The following is a 21,792-nucleotide window of genomic DNA, read 5'->3' as shown; positions in this document are numbered from 1 at the left end:
GTTTCCACCAACACCATCATCATCACCATCACCAGTACCACCACCACCACCACCACCACCCCATCATCACCATCATCATCACCATCATCATCATCATCACCAGCAGCAATATCTCTTAAAATGTGGAACTAGAGACCAGACCCAGCACCACAGAAAAATCTGGCTGGTTTGGAACAGTCAAGAACCTGAGAGGAAAAAGCACTTCAAGGATCAAGCACATCAAAGTCCCACGGGCCACTTCCTTGCCTCGACTTAGAGGAGACCAGGTATCCTTCTGCCTTCCCTGTGGGGGCCCCCTCCCTGCACCCCTACACTTGCCACCCTGTCTTCATAAAGCAGACTGCAGGACACCTGAGCTTTTGCCTTCCCTTTGGAGGGAGTGAATAGCCCAGAGGCCTGACTTTGCACGATTCTTTTGTGCTTTTCTGCATCCCAGGATCCGAGTTCTGCTTTTTGCTTTTTTTTTTTAAATAGAACTGGTATTGCATACCTGAAATCACTGCCTGTTTGGCAGGTTTTCCAAGCAGGGTTTGTGATCCTAATGAGTTATTTTCCTCCCCCTCTTTTCTGGTTAAGAACAATATCCTTGCTAGTCAGTCTCCAAATATAGCAAGCAGTTATGATAGAAGAATGTCCTTCTGTTAGGAAGGAGTTGGCATCCTCAGTGATGCAGAAGTCCAATTTAGAAAACATGCTTAGAAGGGAAGGCTGCTGGGAGCCCGTTTGGGAATTAGGTAGAATCGAAACGCATAAACACAAAATTCAAAGTGAACGTGTGGTTGGATCAGACATCCTCTCTAGTTCTTCTGCAAGTATTTGTTGACTTTTTTGCTCAAATTTCAGATGTCATTTCTATCCCTTCATTAAAACGTCAAGCTGCAAATTCATTCCACCCCTAATTGGGAGCACAGCTTGGATGAAGAGTTTATAGTTGATAATGTGTAATCAGGACCTGTCAGTAGTGGAGCTAGGGACTTCCTGCTTTAAATGTCTTTTCAAAAGGTCCTGGGGAGATGGTGCACCTGGGAAAGTGATTTTACACAAGTGTGATGACCCGAGTTCAATCTCCAGCACATATACAGAAACTGGAATATGGAGGCACATGCTCCTAACCCTCGCTCTGGAGAACCAAAGACAAAAGAATCCCTGGGGCTTGCTAGCCCTGGCTAGATGAATCTGTATCACGTTCAGTGAGATATTTTATCTCAAAAATAAGGCAGAGAAGTGACTGGAGAAAATATCTTACCTCTGTGTATACAAGCACACGTGTATAAGTATACACATGCACATAAACAATACACACACATACACGCACACAGAGGGGGGAGAGGGAGAGAGGAATGAAGGAGAATATGAGTGTGTACTGATTAGTGGACAAGAAAAGCCCTCAGCACAGAGAATGGAAGATGACGTCTCATCCCAAAGCAAGAGTTCAATGGAATGCACTAGAAGTCTCCCTTCATCTATGGAAAATATACTTCCATAGATGCTCCAAACCATGGAATAATGACAAACCAAATGTATATAGTTTCTTCCTGTGTGTTATATACCGTTAATAAAATTTAATTTATAATAAAGGTTATTAGCAACAGCTAATAGTAAAAATAATCTTATTTTTTAAAATGATTTTGTTTTATTATGTATGTATTGGTGTTTTGTCTGTTTGTATGTCTGTACACCACATGCATTCGGTGCATGCAGTGACCCCAGAGACATCAGAACAGGGCATCAGATCCTCTGAGACTAGAGTATAAATGGTTGTGGGCTGTCATGGGGTCAGACCCAGGTCCAATGCTGTTAACCTCAGAACCATCTCTCCAGCCCTGCCTACAAAGCAGCAATTCTAATGATATGCTGTATTAAGTTCTCTCTCAGAACGGCTTCATGTTCTATGCTCACCATTCTCAGGGTGTGAATTGTCTCTGTGCTGAGAGGAGGCAGAAGACAGAGACACTGTGACCTGCAATAGAGTCTTGTGCGAGGGATCCTGGATCACAGAGGCTGATCACGGAGATCCAGGACTAGTGATTAACGGCAAAGCCTCATTGCATTCTCAGCATCAATACCCAGGACAGTTGACATTCTCAGCCACAGGAGCGCAGGGTGGCATGGGATCCAGACTATTATGGGTTGTTAACTGCCGGGATTTTTGCTTTAAAGTTTTTCCAAACATGGCTGGCCATGAGCCGGCCACTAGGACAAGAGTTAGCTGTAGCGTTAGTTGTAGCCAGAGTGTGCATGGAATGTATGTGCTGTGATTCCATCTCACCTATGAAACTGCAGCTAATATTCAATACCACTGTAGAGCTCAGCACGTCTGTGACCTTTGACAAATCTCAGTCGGCCCACATGGCTTTCCATACACTTCACGTAAGTTAAAATGGATGACTTGGTTTCTAAAAGGAAGTTTGGCAGTATGGTTTTTTTGTTGTTGTTTTGGTTTTTTTTTTTTTTTCTTTTTCTTTTTTTTATTCCTTTGAAGTAGATTTATAGTTTTGTCACAAACATTTTATTTCCAAGCATTCAAGCTAAGGAAATAATTAAGGATATATGAAAAGATGTTGGCCACAAAGATTGACTATAGTGCTGTTTATAAAATGCTAAAAAGGAAATTGTTTAAACAATAGTAATAGATTAAATAATTATATATGCATATATCATGTTTCTGTCACTTGTAGAAATTCCATTCAGGCACCATAGACATACAGCAGGTAAATAATGAAATGTTTGTTAGTGTACTGTTGAGAAAAAAATGTTACAAAACAAGAGATGTACAGTGTAAACACATTTTAATATATGAAGGTATTTTTAGGAATAATACAAGCTTTTAAAGTGATTCACTGGGTGGTAAGATTGCTGGAATTTAAAATGTTCTTTTGTCTGTTTCTTGATTTCTTTTTAAAAAATTGGTACCTCTCTCTCTCTCTCTCTCTCTCTCTCTCTCTCTCTCTCTCTCTCTCTCGGTGGGGAGAGAGACAGGTGGGTTCAAGACAGAATGCCGGGATTAAAGGTGTGTGAGACTCTCATCAGGGTTATATTGTTTTCTAACTAAGAAAAAAGTTGTGTTTGACTAAAAAATAAACTACCCAAGCTATGTGAAAGGACCCAGTTCCAGTGCAGCTGAGAACAGTCACAGGATGCTTCTGAGCTGGATTTATTCATAAATTTTATTTGTTCATGATATTGTCTCACTGTGTTACCCTGGCTAACTTGGAACTCACTGGGTAGACCAGGCTGAACCTTAAACTCACAGAACTGCTTGTGTTTGCCTCCAAATATGGAGATTCTGAGGCATGTACCGCCATACCCAGCTTGAAAACATATATTGGCCAACATGTGGACTGTGATTTTAAGGAAAGTCACTTTGACTTAGCAGAGAGTGCAGTTTTCATGCAAATCTTCCCTGAACAAAATGAAGACCTTCAATTTATTAGGGCATTTCTGGGCTTTCTTCCTAGTCCCACCCTGGTCTCATTTCTACCCCCACGAAGCTACAACTCAGGGGAGACAAACTCTCTGAATTCCAGATATTCATAAGCTGCCAAGTGACGAAAGTGCATGTTAATAATAATAAGGACTCATTGTTTGTAGACGCTCAAACTATCCAGCTCTGAAATATTATCCCTAAGCTCCTGCTTTAAAGAGAGACATTCAGAAGATGTAGCTTTCCGTCACCTGTTGCTTACCCTGGCTAGTTCACATTGTTTTCTGAGAACTTCCTGGAAAGGGATGCATAGCTAAGAACTGCTCAGGGTTTCACAGGAATGTTAGCCTTTAGGCAGGAAGCAGTTGAAACAAACCTCAACAAAAATTTTCACTCCCACCAGAAAGGAAAAGTCCCACCAGCTGTTGACCACTGGCAACCTCTTGGACTCTTCCCTTTGTAACAAGAAGGCCTCTGTCCCAACCCCTGGACTGCGGTTAGTCAGTAAGGCAAGGCATTGAAAATATTTTTTTTCTCATGAACCATCTTGTGCCATTTTCATGGTTAGTCAACTCATTTATCTCATGCCTAAAAATACAGCTTCAGAATATGGGCAACGTCCAAAAATACGTATGTATAAAATGTCAAACTAAAACCTATTGTCTTGTGTGCTAGTTTAAGAAGCAGTTTTAAAGTTTAAATATGTAAATTCAGGATGACTTCATGGTGAACGTAGAGGCACGTCATTACAGAACTTGGGCAGACACACTGGCCCATCCTGTCACCCCTGAAAGGACATTGGTAGGAGAGTCTTGACCCACAAATAAACCCCATGCCATGACACACCATGAAGCACAAGAGATGACCCTGCCTTTTCAGGTCCAGGGTTTTGCCTCCATCACCAGGAGGGAGGGAAGAACACTGGCCAGCACTCTGTTTTCTGACTCCTCTTGCCCCAGTAGCCCTGCCGGCCCAACAAATCATTGTTCCTGTGTATATTTTTCCTTTTCTTGTGTCACACTATGCAGTTTCTGAGAAAATATCATTCTGACAATCTCAATACCCTCCAATGTGTGGTGTACCTGGTGTACCTCTGTGACTGCCGAGGAAGAAATCTTAAAGGCAGATATTCCCATTAGTCTCCAATTTGAAAAGCTCTCCCCTGGGCACTAAATGTCAATTCAGAGAATTCTGCATTTGTTATCATGTCTAACCTAGCCAATAGAAATCTAAGCCATAATTTGAAACAGAGTGATTCTTGCCTGGAGACAGTAGGCTCATAAATATATAGTTTGATTTATTCCTATAATTTAAGAAGATATTAGGATTTTTAGCATATTTTGGAACATTTCATTCAGTGTCTAAATTGAATATACAAGGTTGGGCGGATGTATGTGCTTGCAGATCTTGCATTTTTAATCGTAGATAGGATTTTTTAATTGAATAATAATTTTAACTGAAGCTGCTGTGAAATAAGTTAGGTTATTACCTTGTGAAAGGTTTTACAAATCAAATGCGTGTATGTTTAATTTTAATTAGTCTAATTTGTAGACTCGCAACATGTCATGCCTTCTTTGTATATATGAAATATCTTCTTGTAGTAAATATTTAATCTCAATTGGGGTTTTCTGCCCCACTTTGGATCATTCAGGTCCCAGATAAAAGACACACAGCGTTTATATTTATAATAAGCCTTTATAGCACTAGAGCTGGGCAGATATCCACCCTCTACACCATTAGAATTGACTTCCCCATCAGTAACCCTGAGTTACAGTTTGCCACATCCCATCTGGGCAGCTCTTAACTCCAACTGGCCAGCCCTCATGACCATGTTTTCATGATTCCTACCCCATGATGTCTTGTCCTCTCTCCATCTTCCTTCTATCTCCTTCCTCATAGTCTCCTGCCTCCAACCCAAGCCCAGAAACCAAACCCCCTGCCTATCTCTTTTCTACCCAGCTATAGGCTGTGAGCATCTTTAGTCACCAATCAGGGATAACTTGGGAGGCAAGGTTACATAGGGTCACATGAGTCTATTGCAGATTCTCTAGTCCCTGGGAGCAATCAGACCCTGGAGAGTAGTATTTAGCATTACAATCTATAGTAAAAGATCAAACCTCAACAATATCTGCCTGTTCTCCCCAGTAAGAACAGAAAATTCAACCTAGACAAGCACAGAGGAAGCCACTAACTGCCTGCCCATGGCCTGTGCTTTCTGTTTTCCTGTAGAGCAAACTTTAGTCTTTGGGATAAAGGTGTCTAGTGGAAAGCCTGCTTGCTCTCCCCTCCCTGGCAGTCAGCAATGACCAACAAAGAATTCAGGAAACATCTTCAGTGAGAAACGACTGGGCTGTATCCTTCTTGACTTAAGTTCTTTCTTGTCCCTTTTTGAACTCTACATCATTACGAGATGACAGAGATAGTGTAGCCCCTGTTATGTGTTTAATTCAAGAGAAATGTCCAAGAACAGGAAAGCCCACTTACCTCACAAGGTAAACAGAGTCTTACATTTGCTTGTTGTCCTGATGGCCTGCATTCAACCCATAACTGAGACATGTGGAATGAGATGTTGATGGGGTCACTGTGGGCCATGCAACCTACCCCAGGGCCCCGTCTCCCAAACAACACACTTACTTCTATGATGGGTGGAAGTAGGATGGATTGATACTTTCTCAAGTCACAAAAATACCCCCTCACCAAGTCTGCCAGTTTCTTGAATCATTGTAGTCACTAGAAGTATAGTTAAACTAATTGCTTGGTTTGTAAAGCTTCATAAACAATGATCTGGACACCAGATTTGTTTATGGTGAATTAAGTGGAAAGCTGAAAGCGATACCATTAGTCCAAATTAGATATCAAAATATATTTCTTTTAGTTTTCCAAAGCAATGTCTTAACAACATATAGTAAAAATTTCCTTTCTCATTACCTTTCTCCATGTGGCTCTCCAAAAGGATCAAATCAAAAGTTAGCAAACAAACTGCTTCAAACTCACAGCCACTGTATTTTCCAATATAGCCTGCTGATGTAGCAGAGAACGTTGTTTCCGAACATAAAGTTGTATAATACATTAGAGCTAAATGAAATTTAAAACGACGTGTGATAAACCCTGAAAATGTAATGCTTTAAAATAGGAATGTCAGCAGGCTGCCTATTATGTAACATAATACTAGCATTCCCAGTGTAGATGGATGAGTTATAGGAGCAGTGACAAAAATGCTGTTGTCTTCCCTTCCCTACGAGGGAACATGTAAAGGTGATTTTAAAGTGTCTGACTGCAGAGGCATGTTGGGACATGGAGGGATGGCTAGGGTCATAGTCCTGGGAATATTCAGAAGCTTTGGGCAAGGCATCTTTTTGCAGAAACCATTATGGAATTTTCAGAATGCCTCCTAGCCTTTCAGCAGAAAGTCTGATCATGTTGATCCTTTAAACCACAGAGAATATTCTTAGTGAACTGGGAAAGAGCTTCTGCAGTGGCCGGGGCTCATCTAACTGGGCTGGGGACAGCTGAGACTGGGTGGAACATGGTAGTGAAGTAGAAAGGTAGAGTATGAGTCCACCATGCTCAGCTGGACACCGACTTCGTGTGTACCACATCACTGTGTCTCTTGGAGTTGGGCACATGGGAGACTAATGGGAAAAAGTACTTGATGCATCCAGCTGAGTGCTTTAATCTGCCCCAAGTTTTCAATACATGCCCATCAATATTGAGTCAGAGCTAATCCTTAGGAGAAAGGAGGAGAGTGTTGTGTTTTTCATCTTTCCCCTTTGTTCATTTTAGGGAAAGGTTAAAAACACTATGTAGTGCCTTTGAAGAAGTTATGTGTGAAGTCAGCATCAATGCTGAAAATGCTTTTTCTGGGTTAGCATTATAGTAAGAGCTTTTTAGCAATCTCAAGATCTTGTCCTATACTTTGGGTGCAGGCGTATTACTGTATCCCATCCAAAAATATTACCCACTTGCTATTGAAGGACTTCAAGAAATGAGCAAAGCCTCAGGTACTGGGCATCCTGTTGATGACATCTCAGCATCTCACAGTAACAGATCATGATCCTTCCGTTTACAAATGAGGCCTGGCAAGGAAAAGTGACCTAAAGGCCACATCAAGAAGCAGTGACACAGGCTGAGAGTAAAAACAAAGTTCCCTGTGTGCAGGTCATGGAAATGGTGATGCCAGCCACTAAACAGCATTGCATGTTCTAGAAGGCTTCCCTTCTGGTCTCCTAATCAACAGTTTTATCCAGCCATGGAAGGGTAGTTCGTTCTTTTCTGCAAATCCAAATTGTCAGAAGCCACCTATCCCTCCTCAAAATGTCAGTATTTATGAGTTTTCCCACTGTGCTCCCTCGGGGTTTCTCAGGAGTGATGTCTTCATCTCCGGTGTAGGAGGCATCCAACAGTACCTTCCATCTTAGATTGAGAGTAAGAGAAGGGTTGGGGGATAGGAGGGCTCTTTCTTTGTTCATGCCCAGACTTCCCAGCCTTTAACTTAAAGCTCTCCCTCTGCAGAGCCTCCACATGGCTGAGATTCAAGCCTGGTGGGTTCAGTTTTTCTGGAAAATAAATTATTCTTGTCTCCCTAGAGATGGAAAAGAGTGTTTGGCGAGCTGCCCTGGGTAGGGTAGATCTGATACCTTCCTAGGGTTTGGGGCAGGGGGACCACATGCTGCCTTCTTCATATTCTTGATCCTTGTGCCTGTTCCCCAAGAATGTTGGCTCAGGTCTCAGCTAATCTCTCTCTTATCTAGTGGGCTCTGGAAGGAAGCTAGAGCTCCCACACCATCTTTCCACTGCAGGAATAACCTGGGCTGAGCGTGATTCTTTGTTTATTTGTTTGCCTGCTCTTTTATGAGATGCTAAGGATCTTACCCTTTGGCAGTTCAGGGAAGGAAGTCTCAGCTCGTATGTACTCGGAGTTGCCATCCGTGAAGATCACACTGTAAGCTCAGGCACTGCCAAGAGCCTTCAGAAAAGAAAACAATAACACAAAGAATCATCTCAGGTTTTGTGTTATCACCAAAAATTAACCTCACAGCATGGTTCACGATCATATTTACGAACGTGTTTTGAAAATGCAGTCCAAGGGTGAAAATCGGGGTATTTTTCCTTCGGATCCCAGCATTCACAGGTGGGAGCTGCAGGCATCCCTGTGAGTGTTTGTGTTTTCAGATATACTAAGCAGCAAGGGAAAGCTGTCCTCCAAGTGTGTTCACACTGGGAACAAATGTTTGCTGAGATTTAACGTATGGGGGATGTGGCTACAGCCACATGTTTGCAGTAAAAGCATCCAAAGTAAAAAGGAAACTCTTCAAAATTCTAAGAATTAAAATTAAGTGGATTTTCACATTTTATTTTGCCAAGAACTAATTTTTTTCCATGAAAACATAAATACACTAACTTGTCAGTAACTTTTCCCCAACACCTGATATATTTTTGTTACCACTGCATTAGTCCTGGTGTTCTGACTTGTGTGATTGTTACCAAAGGGATTCATCTAATACAGTATTCAGAGTTGACGGTTGATTTACCTAGCTTTAGGCTATGAAGGATGGGGCAGTAAAATTGTTATATTTGCCTCTCCCCCAGTAGTGAGTAGTTATTGATTAAGTCTTTATTTTGAGGCAACCTCAATTCCACCTTGAACTAACATAAGAGTATGGCAGTAACAGGCTTCAGTATAAACTGTTCTGTGTACCTCCTTATTCAGGAGACATGAGATGCTGGCTTTCTTACAGGTTTGATTATAAATGCCCTGCCTCTTGGCATAGCTCTTAAGAGTGCTAGAGCTCCATTTGCCATTTCAACTCCATCATATCAACCTAATCCTATGTTCAGCTGATGGCTGCTTGTTTGCTAATGAATCCTGGCCATGTTGTATATTCTCTACAGTCTTTTTTTTTTTTTAAATTATTTATATTTACTTTATGATTATGAATGTTTTGCCTGTGTGTATAGACATGCATCATATGCGTGCCTGGTGCCCATAGAAGCCAGAAGAGGGTGTCAGATGCTCTGGAACATGGATTACAGACAGTTGAAAGTGCCAGTGTGGGTGCTGGGGACTTATCCTGCCTCCTCTGCAAGAGCAACCATTGCTCCTCCACTGAGTCCTCTCTCCAGCCCCTCTACAGTCAGTTTGATCCCCTTCCTACCCTAAATAGTTTTGCATTTCAATTCAATTCTGTCTGTACCTGTCTGTACGTGCTTGAACAAAAACCAGAGAGAACAAATGGGGTCATGGGCCCCACCTCTTGTACAGATTCCGCTCTGGGACAGTGTCTCCTGGTTTAGAAGCAAGAGAAGCACTTGTTTCATTTGTGTTTTGAGATTGTTTTCTTGTCTGGACAAACTGATGATTTAAGGACTATAGAAAAGCCTAAAATGAGTTTTGCCAGTTCTCTATAAAATAAAACATAAAGCATTTGGGTATACCCAGCAAAGGCTAAGAGATAAAGAGGGGCAGAACTAAGCAGTATTTTTCTCTCTGTTCTAGTCATTATCTAAGATGCCTGGCTTAACTAGTCACCCACACACGCTCTATTGATTCATCTCGGGCTTGTGCACAGGCATCGCATGATCTTCTTGTGGATCACCTGCTTTTTAAAGAGCCTTTGGCTTTAAATAGTTGGACTTAATGGGAGAGACCCTCGGCGTCTTTTTCCCAAGGCTTTCCCATCATGCAGTTGGAAAGGAAAGCATTCTTAATTTCTCCATTTGTGTTGATGATAGGAACATCCAGCTGCAGGGTAACTCGGTGCTGGCACACCTGAATTCAGAGCTTGACTCCCCAGACAGTCCAGCTCCTGTTCTGCAGTCTGGTGGGGAAGGGCAGGTGGGGGAGGGGGCAGACATACATATACACAAACACAGCCATCTAAAAAGCTTTCCTGGGTGTTCTCAAAGCCGTATCTAATTGCAGCTGCTAGCAAGAGGACCTCTGTCCTGTGTACGGTTCTTTAGAGCTTAGAGCATTCTTGTTCCAAGGATGCCCTTCCCACCGTGCTCAGCACTACTGTACAATTACAGCTGGTCCGTGTCAGCTCCCTTCCTGATCAAAGTACAGATGATGTTTTCCAAATATCTCAATTCCAGACTTTTCAACCTAGGGGAGCAAAGGAATGAGGATGGAAAAGTCTAGTCTGGAAACCACATCAGAGGACGGTTGTGGAAAAGGAAACTTGGCCCTGTTTAAACCTTGCTTAAAGCAGCAAAATCACTTCATTGAAATGTGGGGTCTTGATTGCACAGCTCAGGAGGAGGCCCCACGTCTATGCGCCAATAGATTGATAATTTTGTTGAATCTTAAAGGCAATGTCTGCTAATCAGGGGCCAGAACCAGCCCCCAGCCCACCTCTCTCTCTCTCTCTCTCTCTCTCTCTCTCTCTCTCTCTCTCTCTCTCTCTCTCTCGCTCTCTCTCTCTCTCTCTCTTTCTCTTCCCCCCCCCGTGTTGCTTGTTATGAAAAAGGAAAAAAAACCCTCAGCTTTTTTTAAAAAGAAGTCACTACCACTACTGCAGAAAGCAAGAACAAATGGAGGTGGGCCCCAGATTGTTTCATTCCTTGTAAACCCTTTTCTATCTTCCACCCACAGTAGATGTCATGATGACCCCCCTTAATTTTTAGACTTTAAAATATAACCTTGTTTGTCTTGCCATATCACCTCTTAAAGAAAGAAATCTGTGTCCGTTTAGCTTATTCCCGGAAGTAAAAGGGGGGGGGAGTGGGGCTACAGGTGTCCGCCATTCAGTCCGGCTCCCGTTGTCCTTGAGAACTAGATACACAATCAACTGTATTGAACAACGACTAGTGCACATACTGAATAATAGATCTAAAATAGAAATAGTCATGATTATTGAGGGGAACTTGCTTTGTAAGGGGCACATTTCACAAGGCCCGTGGAAAAGATACTCAGCCCATATTCTCATATCATGTCCATGGTAAAAAACACTTTCTTGATGTCAGTAGAGACTTAAGTGAAATTCAACAGTTACCTAGGGAGTTTGTTTTGAAAGCAGTTGCTTCAAAACGGCATTTTAGAGCTGACCTAAGCTTAACTAATCATGTGCAATTATTCGCCTATGTCCATAATTTTGACAGTGTGACTCATTAGCTCAGACCTTGCTTTCCATCCTGAGAAGGAACAGATGCAGTGGCTAAAGCCAAGAGTCTCTGTGCAAGCTCTGTTCTCAGTGGGGAGGTATGCTGGGGATGTTTGCAATGATACAATGGGGTGACTTTGACCTTTTCCTGCATTTCTTCATGGATAATTACATGTGTAATTATCACTGGTAAAGAATTCAGAGATGTTTCATCCAACCCCCTTCCCGACTTCACTCTTGGACCTCACAAGTCCCAGAACTGAGACTGATTGCTGCCTAGGGTTCTTTTTACTAGGCCGCCCTCCCATTTGGATGATAGTTTGTAGGAAATACACATGGCTTTTACTTCTGACCGCATTTTAAAGTACTTTCTGGGTATACACAGGAAAATATTTTCAATTCAAGAGAAAACAGCTACGAGTGTGTTCGTTCTTTGCTTGTAACTGAGCAAACCCGCTCCCAGCAACAAAGGCACACCTTTGACGTCTGGCCAGGGTTGTGTTTCGTAGCTAAACATGGCATTTAGGAAATGTCAGCTGTGAATGACTTTTTAAAGAATGGTTGTAAAGTCTGGTTGGATATTCCTACAATCTCAGACTTACAAGAACTTGACAAACAAGTTTCCAGTCGACATAATAAAAGGCTGCCCCTCCTCCCTCTCCATGCTGGTAACCCTTCCATCTTTCCTGTCTCCCTCTCCACTTCTCCCTGTGGCAGCCCTCCATCGCCAGCCCTCGAGCTATGCTGCACTACAGGAGTTTCCCTGTATGGAAAGTCAGCCTTTCTTGGAAAGCCATGGATTCTAAGACTAGGAAATAGCTGTGGAAAGTAGACATAGTTAAGGGGGGACCTCAAGAATAGGTTCTAGGTAAGAGCAAGTATGGACTGCCAGGGCCTCTTTCCCTAATCCTTCGTAATTCGTTTGGACTTAAAAATAACTTTCTATAAAAGCCAGGTGTTTGTGAAAGAGAAAAAGAAAAAAAAAATCCCCTTTCATTGAAGTGTTCACATGCATTGTGGTCAGGCATGTGTCTGTGTGCAGATGTGGTCATTATTTATAAAAGATTTCTACATGGGTATTTGGTCTTTGGCATTTCTTTACAAACGATGAAACCAGTGCTCAGAGAACTTGAAATATTCTAGTGGCTACAAGCAAGCCTGGGAGCTCCAGCTTTAAATCCTGAACTGTGTTCTGCTTCCATTCTGCACTGCATTGTGCAGCCGTTGTGCCTCTTTAAACAGAGAAGCAAACACGCTTGCAGATGACTGGCAAATAGAACATAACTCGGGGAATCTCAAGCCGTCTCCAGCTTTAATGTTCCGCTATTTTACAAGATCCTTGTATATGAAAGGTTGAAAACTAGATGAATCTCGGGCATAGTTCTTTATTTCCCGTTCTTTAGACTGAGATTATCGTAGGCACCTACACAACAAACTAAAACTTGTCTATTAAGACTTTTCACCATAGGGCTGCAGAGATGGCTCAGTGGTTAAGAGTGCTGTCTATACAAGCAGAGGAGCTGGAGTTGAGTCCAGGCACCCACTTCAAAGCTGAACAGTTGTTAGTGCCTGTGAGTCCAGCATGGGAGGGTGGTGGTGGGGAAGACTGGCACTAGTGGATGCGGGGAGCTTCCTGGCTAGGTAGCCTCGCCAAACCAGTAAGCCTCCGGGGTTGCGACACTCACTCAGGGATGAGCTGGTAAATGGCAAAAGAGGATACAGTGTCCTTTTCTGGTCTCTGCATGTGTGTGCATGGGAATGCTACCCCCACACATGTGGACACACAGTCACTGCACACACACACACACACACACACACACACACACACACACACACACGTGTCCTATTTTATATTCCTACTTACAGAGTGACTTAAGCCCACACTGACAGCGTATTTATGCCCGTGATTTTGAATGACTCACCCAGTATATTCCTGGTAGGTGAGCATTTTTATCTATAATGTTTTATTGGAATTCCATACCAGAAAGCAAAGCTCATTAAATATCTGCATGTGGTAGCCTTTCTGATGAGAGTCTAGGTAGCATAGTTCGGAAAGTGAGAACACACAGCAAAGCCCGCTGCATGCGCGCATGTCATAGGTCTGTTTAAGGAGTAGTAACGGCAGTGGGCGCATCAGAGCAGATGAACTAGGGCCATACCCTGAGAAAGAAAATCCTCACATTCTCCATAAATCCAGAAGTAAAAATGGTTTCCCAAAAAAGGTGTTAAGAATGACACATTTTTAGCTTAGAGAGAGAGAGAAAGAGAGAGAGAGAGAGAGAGAGAGAGAGAGAGAGAGAGAGAAGTGATCACTAACATTACCTTTTTTTCCCTCCCAAAATATAGAAACAGTTTGCATTCTCTGAGGCTATGATGTCATGCTCTGAATGAGGTAAAGCGGAGAAAATGGAATTATACAAATGAATGATAAACTTGTTACCAACTGACTTAATAGGACATAAAAATCTGAAAACCACTTGATAAAGAACTCTAAAAAGCCTTAATAATTGTGGAATTATCATTGCCTAGGATGTAGAAGAATTTTGTTATGATCAAAACTGTTGCATCATGCCCACCTTCACAGATGAGTTTTGTCTTAACTTTGGGTTGGGCTTTTCTCAAATGTGTACTTACCTGTCTGATCCACCTCTCTGGAGAGACCATTGCAGCCCAAATGGTGCTTCTTAACAGTACCAATAGGACCCAGGTGTGGGTTCTGTCCCATACCTGGCTAGCTAAGAGAACTACTGAGAAGTAAAACCACATCCACCATCATTAAAAGCTGCCCTGCCACTTGAACACTGGCAGGAGTTTGGAGGTTCAGGCCCTCGGCTCCACCTGTCACTGTCTTTGGAGACAAGCAGGAATTACAAAGACCAACGATTTCTGCCTTTGGGGGGGAAAAACATATTGAAAAGAAAGCAGTTATTCACGTCATGTGATTTTTGTGGTTCATGTCAAACACCCATTTTCTTAGTTGAAACAAGATTTAAACAGATAACCCAGGAGCAAATTCCCCTCTCCACGCTTCAGCTCTCCCAGGCTAGGCGTTAAAGCACAGTTACATTTTATGTGGCGAGAATAGAAAAAAAAAAAAAAAAAAAAAAAAAGCTATTCTCATTTCACATCTACTGAATATAGCAACTAGGTTTAGATCCGTTTACATATAAGTAGACCATCTGAGTACTCTCTGTGAAACGGCACTGGGGTTTGAAGTCTCTGCGGTTATTTTAGAGCATGGGTGTATGTCTCCTGGCATATATTGGAGATGTCATCCTGAGAGATGGCAAGGTTAATCCGTTCGTAGCTGAAGACACCCAAACACAGTTGCTTAACCGCTGACATAGAAACAACCCTGCCCTTGTGTGGAGCAGTGTTGCTGTCAGTCCCCAAGCCCTTCTGCAACCCTTGTGTCCTGAGAGCCTCCTGAGCCGACTAAGCGAATGAATGGTGTGGTCTGGATTAAATCATAGCTGCCTCAAAGTGAAGTGGTGGCCATAGCCAGCAGGCCAGACGGCAGGTATTTTCTGCAGAACTCTATTTGGAAAGTAAGCTTTGGTCAGTTGGAGACCATTTGCAGAGTGTTCAAACACTGAAGTGTACAGGCCTGTGCACAGTAACTGTGAACAGTCAGCCTCTTGGTGGAAAGGCCTGGGTTTCTTAGCTGCAGCACTGTTACAACCTAACACTCTCAGTCTAGCTCAACATCACCCATTCAACTAACCCCACAGATAAACCTCAAACCTGGAAGTAATATGAAAGTCACATGCAGGAAAAATCTGACTGAACTGGCTCACAAATGTCTTCCTGGTCTCTATCTGGAAGGTGATTAGAGTATTTGCTTACACTCAGAAACCTAGCACACATTCACAGCACACACCCAAAGGGAACGCCCCCTCCCTTTCAAGGCAGAAAGCATTGAAATTGCTTCTTCCAGCAAACCTTGAAGATGTTCCTCATCTGCTGTATTAGACTTGGTCTTTGGACAGTAGGGCAAACTCCAAGCTTTTAAATAGGGGTAAAGTAACACCAGCTTATACTGAGATTACTTATCATAGAACACCAGGATAGAAACTTCCAGAAATCATTTAGGTTGTGATTTTGGTAAAGGGCAGGATTGTCTGACATCTGAGATAGCCTCCCCCTTCATCCCTGGCCGGCTGGCAAACCCTTTTTGTGTTCCGTTAGTAGATTTCTGTGTCCACACTCTCGTCTTCACTTGCTGCTTTATCTGTTAGACTTTTAAGCCATTGTAATCAAAACCAAACCTTTCTTTCCACAGTGCATATTGATTTCCATCTGATCTTTATAAAATATTGACCTGATTTTGCTTTTAACTGTAAACGTCCAGTGAATCCCTATTGTCCTAGAGCAAAGCCAAATCAAGATTTCTCTGTTCCAGCTTTGTTCTACAGGATGGAACCACCTTCTGCCCTCTCCCAGTCTCTGACTTTGTTGCCCACTGTCCTCTAGCACATTGGTGGCCGTGGCAATGTGATGGAAGCCAGGCTCTATCCCATCTCTGTCCATAAGTCTGCTCTTGAACAAGGTGTTTCAAAGGAGTCTCCACTGGAGCGCCCTCCCTGTTTCCTTCTGTCTCTGTAAGCCCAACCCATTTCGCTGTTACTGACTCTGCTCCCCAGTTCTAGTTCAAACAGCGTGTCTGCCACTGAAGGGGAAGCTGCCTGACAGTGCGCAGGGATGGGCTCAAGGCATGGCATGGACTGATGCCCCTTCAGTGCCTCTCTGGACTACTCAAGTCCTTCAGAAGTTCTCTCTCAGCTTCTGCAGCACATTTAGAGTCTGGAGCAGTGGCCTCCAGGATAGAGTAAGAAAACCGGTGGGCTGCCACAAGAATACACCAGCATGTACACTGACACTGTTTAATTTCTAGTTAAATACTCCTATAAGTATAAGACATGTTCAAACTGAAATATGTATTTGACATTTATAAATAACATGTACATAGTGGGCCCTCCATTCTGTGGGTTTAGCCAACTGTGGGTCAAAAATATCCAGGATAAAAAGCCTGCTGAAGTTGTATACACTTCCCCCCCCCTTTGGTCTTATTCTCTAAATAATACAGTGTAATAATTTTCTACATAGCATTTATGTTTGTATGTAGTATAGCTGATCTAAGTGATTTAATGTATATCAATATCTTATATGCAAATGCTATATCATTTTATATAAGGAACTAAGAATTTATGGATTTTGGTGTCCTGGGATGACTAACTTCACTAATACTAAGTTACTGAAATGTACTGAATGAATCTCTCTGTCTCTCTGTCTCTGTGTGTGTGTGTGTGTGTGTGTGTGTGTGTGTATTCTATGTACAAGCACTATAATTAGTGGAGGGAATGATCAAAAACCATGTAGCCTCAATGTCAAAACAGTTTCATTGGAGTTTCAGGGACTCCCACCCCATCCATTAATCAGAAATTATTTAGTGGTATCCCACAGTGTATATGGAGAAAGCAGGCAAGAGGAGACTGAAGGCCCAGTTTTGTACCTAGCAGATGCTTTAAGTGACTTCAGAGAAGGGTGTTCCTAAAGTTCCTTCCCAGAGGGAGACGTAAGTAACTCTATCCCTCCTTCTAAGTCCCAACAATAAACCGAGGCATGAATCTACCTAAGCTCTTTCAGGGAAATGGATGGGCTTATTGAATGAACTTCCTTACAAAGCATAGGTGAGGGGTTAGTTACAGGAGTGTAGGTGCACCGCCCCTAAAAGGCCACACCTACAACAACCATCTGGGATGAGGGCTTCTCAGTAGAAACATGAATGGAGTCTCCTCCCTAGTCTTTTGCAGCCTACATACTGTAGCCTTTCCCCCCAGGCCCTGTGCTATTAAGGGTTAAGGTCAACCAGATGTGCACAGCTAGCAAGCCCAGGTGAGATATTCTCTTACAAGGTCATTCTGCTTCATCGAAAACTGACTCTCTAAGACAGTGGCAGGAGAAAGGTCAAGCACAACATGAAGCCAGGAAGATGTGCAAAACCTTTACCCTTGCACTGGGCAGATGAGTCATGGACAAGGAGGGCTATCACACCCCCTTTTCTACTTCTTTTGTCCCTAACCAGGTTCAGAGCCTGTACCCCAGACTACTTTAAGGCCAAGAACAAGTGAGACAGGCTCAGGCTTCGCTATCAAAGTAAGAGGAGATTTAGTGGAGCGTGTCTGGTTTATCTTTTCAAACACACCTATGAATTACACAGGAGAAATGGGTAGTGGGAACCCAGCAGTGTCCCAGTGATGTGCTTTCTTTCCTAGTCAGTAATCCTGCACTGCTTAGCTTTTATTGCATTCTAATACTGTTTTCTGGAGCTTCATATATATATATCTGACCCAAACAAATGATATGATTTCTCTTCTCAAAAGAACTAACAAGATGCACAAAACCCAGTGTTAGAACCAACAGACTTGTGTTCAGTGAAGATGTATCCATTCTGAAGCCTAAGATTCTTGCTAATTGATACTTCCCTGACCCCTGTGTGTGAGTGTGTGTGTGTGCATACATGCATATGAGCACATGTATGCATGCCCATGCACACCTCTGCCTATGTGTATATCTGTCTTTAACATGGCATAGCTGTTGATCATTAACTGAACATGCATTCTGAAGCCTCTCTCTAGCTCCATTCTCTACCCCATCCCTACCCATGTATATATATCTAGACACAAATATGTACATACTGTCCCCACCATTACACTCTGCAGACTCTGGCAGTGTAGAATTGACATGGTCACATGAAACAAAATGCAGAGAACAGAAACCTTGTTTCTAGTTACTGGTAATCAAAAGCAGAGGCAGTGGGGTGGGGCGGGGGGACCGAGATAAGAGAAGGAGGGTGATGATGGTGTGGGGATCACATTTTAAAACAAGAAGCCCAGGCCCCTACATGAAAAAGCTTTCCTGAGGTCACCTGCCATCTCAGGGAAGAGCTATACTGTTGTGAAAAATGCAAATCTGTCCAGTTAAAAATATCTACAGAGAAAGACTCGATTGCTGAAGTGATGGAGTAGGGGTTCAGAGAACTCGCATCCAACTTACTCAGTGTTCCACTGTTTCCACTGTAGAAGTTCACCTCTGTGATTTGTCTTTGTCGGGAATAGGAATCTTCACCTTATGACCCAGCAAACCAGCCCTGAGCCATCATGACTGTTTGGAGATATTCATTTCTCTGTATTGTCTCTGATTTTTACACCCTGATTTTGTGATAGAAATTAAATACAGGAATTACTAGATGTTTTCCCTGGGTCTCTGTATAGTTATCCCAAAGATTCAGCTTTTCAAAAGCCTCTAATAGTAATTCAGAAATCAGTTCCTTGCCTCTCCATATAATCTCTTCGGAGTGTCAGGATGTGTATATACAGACATTGAGGGCATCCAGCCCTCATCCAGACTCATGAATGCTGGAAATCCAGGGAAGCTGGTGTGGGAAATTTTGGAGTTAAATATTGCTTGAAATATTGATTTGCTGTGACAGAAGATCAGAGAAACAGAAACCTTTGTCTAAAAACAAGTGAGCCAGTCTCTCTATAGTGGAATAGGCCAGGCACTCCAATGAGGAAAGCCATGTGGAGATAGGGCTCAGAGGACCTAAAGAAAGGACCTAAAGAAAGAGGGATGACCTACAACCCTGCAGATCACTTCTGTTCATATTCCCTTGGCCATTACATGCTGCCTGCCCTGTGGGGTTGCACAGGGACTGGGAACTATGGCTTTGACCTGGGTGATGCCTTCTAGTTGTTGATAAGCTAAAACTAGATTCTAGTCCATGAAGAAAAAGAAAGGGAGCTAGAGAGAGTAGGGTGAGGAGGAAAGAAGACATCGGAAGCCTGGGTCTCTGCATAGAAGGCAAGGATAGGTATGGGGACAACAGGTCGCTCTGCCTCTAGCTTTGCTGGACTGGGCTGTGAAGCATGTTTTGATCCCGAGTTCAGTGAAGGGACTTAAAAACAGAACAGAGAAGGATCTAAAGTAGGAAAAAAATCTTCCTATGAGGTAGGAGCTTGGCATTGTAAGTTTGTGTGTCTCAGTCTCCACACTTGTGACAAGATAAACTCTTTCCCATTAAAAAAAAAAAAAAAAAAACTGGGGAGCTAGGTTAGTCCACCTGCAAAGTATGTGAGTGCAAGAGTGAGGATCCAAGTTCAAGCCCCAGCACCCTGCATGTGAAAACCAGTCAAGGCAGTGTGAATTTATAATCTCCATGAAGAGGAGATGGAGACAGAGATAGGATTCCTGAGGCTTACTGGCCAGCCAGCCTAGCCTAATTAGTGAGCCCCAGGTCCCAGCAAAAGACCCTGTATGGGCCTAAATTTTCAAAATCTACTTTTAATAAAGGTTCTTAAACCTCCATTCTAGCCCACGACCCATCAGAGGTAATGGAAAAGAAAGGTTATTGGGGTATAGGGGAAGTGGACCTGTTTAGAAATAGTTCTTTGGAGCAAATCTAATCTGTGTTGTCAGGATATATACCAGCAGTCCAGTTCAGTAGTATCAGGAAGCAAACATGTCAGCAGCAGTGCCATGACCCAGCAGAAACAGCCAGGCCGCGGCCAAATTGGCACGAGTCAGCAGAAGTGACCAGGGATGCCGGAAGTCCTTGGCTGTGCCTCTCATTAAAGTGAAGATCAACGAAGACGAAGATGCTAGACCAATGAAGTGTTGCAAAGCTAGCCACGCAAGCCTCCATCGCTGCCCATTGAGTCTATTTATACACTCTCCATATATCGCGTGTCCTCCCGAGGGTCTTTCCTCAGCCAAACACAATGTAAGTCTTTCTTAGCAAAACTCCTCGTGAAGCTGTATCAGCTGATATCATTCTTTCAATCTGCCCCAGTCCACAAAAGTGGCAAGAAGCTGCCAGAACACCACCAGAAGTTTTTTGGTGTGTTTCTTTCTATAAAGTCACAACAAATGATGACCATTAAGGAATGGCAAGGTGTACCAATACCATCCAACATCATCCACCGACTGCTGGGTTATATTTGTTTCCTTCTTAATATCATGCATCCTTTCACCTGTGTCTGCTTTGGCAAAACATCTTTTCAACTGTGTCTGCTTCATGAAAACACTCCACATGTCTGCCCCAGCAAAACATTATGTGACACAACTGACTTTCCAAAGAACCATACGTTTCCATTTCAATCCTGTCTTGAAACAAAAAAAAAAAAAAAAAATAAGCAATTTTAAAAAATAAAGTAAAATAAAAAAGGACGGTTCCTGAGAAATGATCTCTGAGGTTGACACCCACATTGGTACATGCGCACACAGGGGTGGGGGGTGGGGCGGAGACATTCCCACAGTTACCTATTGCTACCATAAGGTTGAATAAAAATAGATTTTCCAGGTGACAATTTTTTAGACTCACCAAGTTCCCCTCTTCGTGTGTGATTCCAGGCCACACTGGCCTTGCTGCCCCTTGGCCCATATCCTCCTCCGAGTCTAGGCTCCACCTCCATGAAAGGGACAGTGAAATAGACTTGAGGCCTGTCATGACCACATTTAAGCTTTTCAGTGCTGGTGAATGGAAAACTTGTGGGAAAAAAAAAAAACTGTGCTATTGCTATTCACACCATATTGTAAAATGTGCATCTCTTTAAGGAATGTCTGCTCAGGAAAATAACCATAAAAAGACACTCTGCTTCCTCCAGTGCTGTACAAACCCCATCTGGGACCTGCGTTTGTTTACTGGATTAGCCAAGCGCTTTTCCTTGCTAATGTCCACATTCATCGCCTTCAGTTATTTTTCTGCTTTTCCTCTCACCCAGACAAAACCAACCTGGATTTTGACAGGCTGATTTTTATCTGTTTAAGCTGCTGGAAGCAAAAATCTGATTTTGTCCCTTACTTTCGTTATTAGGAAAAGCAATAAAAGCAGGATGTCATTGGGTCAAGAATATCTATGATTTTAGCTAGGAACAAAACATTAATATATGGCTCCACCTTCATAGGTTAATTTCAGAATCTAAGAGGTATTAAAAGGTACATGTACAAGTGTAATTCTGAGCTGGTCATTTACTAGCTAGCATTTTGAGCACTGTAGAGATAATCTAATAATGGCTGCTCACAGGAGTTGAGTGGTTAATTCAGACCTTTTCTTCCCCAGGTCCTGTGGTCAGAGCTGAAAGCCCTGGTTAGTCCCGCTGCAAGTACATGGCTGGAACACAGGAAACCGGAGCTTCGGCGAGCAAGTAAACAATCTCCACTCACTTTGGTGTACTGTTCCATTCAGATAGATTATGTGTTCTGAAA

At 42.8% G+C, this 21,792-nt stretch overlaps 1 protein-coding gene across 8 annotated transcripts in view; it reads left to right on the top strand.

The window, feature by feature from the left end:
• The window catches only part of Spats2l (spermatogenesis associated serine rich 2 like), a 171,755-nt gene that overhangs the window by 38,018 nt on the left and 111,945 nt on the right, over window positions 1-21,792 (top strand). For all 8 annotated transcript variants that reach the window (XM_076931890.1, XM_034499102.2, XM_076931889.1 and 5 more), the window contains exon 3: window positions 21,647-21,731. In XM_076931890.1, coding sequence (XP_076788005.1) covers window positions 21,694-21,731 — 38 coding nt within the window. In that variant the 5' untranslated portion in view covers window positions 21,647-21,693. The remainder of the gene's footprint in view (window positions 1-21,646; window positions 21,732-21,792) is intronic.

The sequence above is a fragment of the Arvicanthis niloticus genome, chromosome 3 (assembly GCF_011762505.2).
Source record: "Arvicanthis niloticus isolate mArvNil1 chromosome 3, mArvNil1.pat.X, whole genome shotgun sequence".
Classification (NCBI taxonomy): Eukaryota; Metazoa; Chordata; class Mammalia; order Rodentia; family Muridae; genus Arvicanthis; species Arvicanthis niloticus.
The sequence above is the reverse complement of the archived record's forward strand: the minus strand, read 5'-3'. Positions and strand labels throughout refer to the sequence as shown.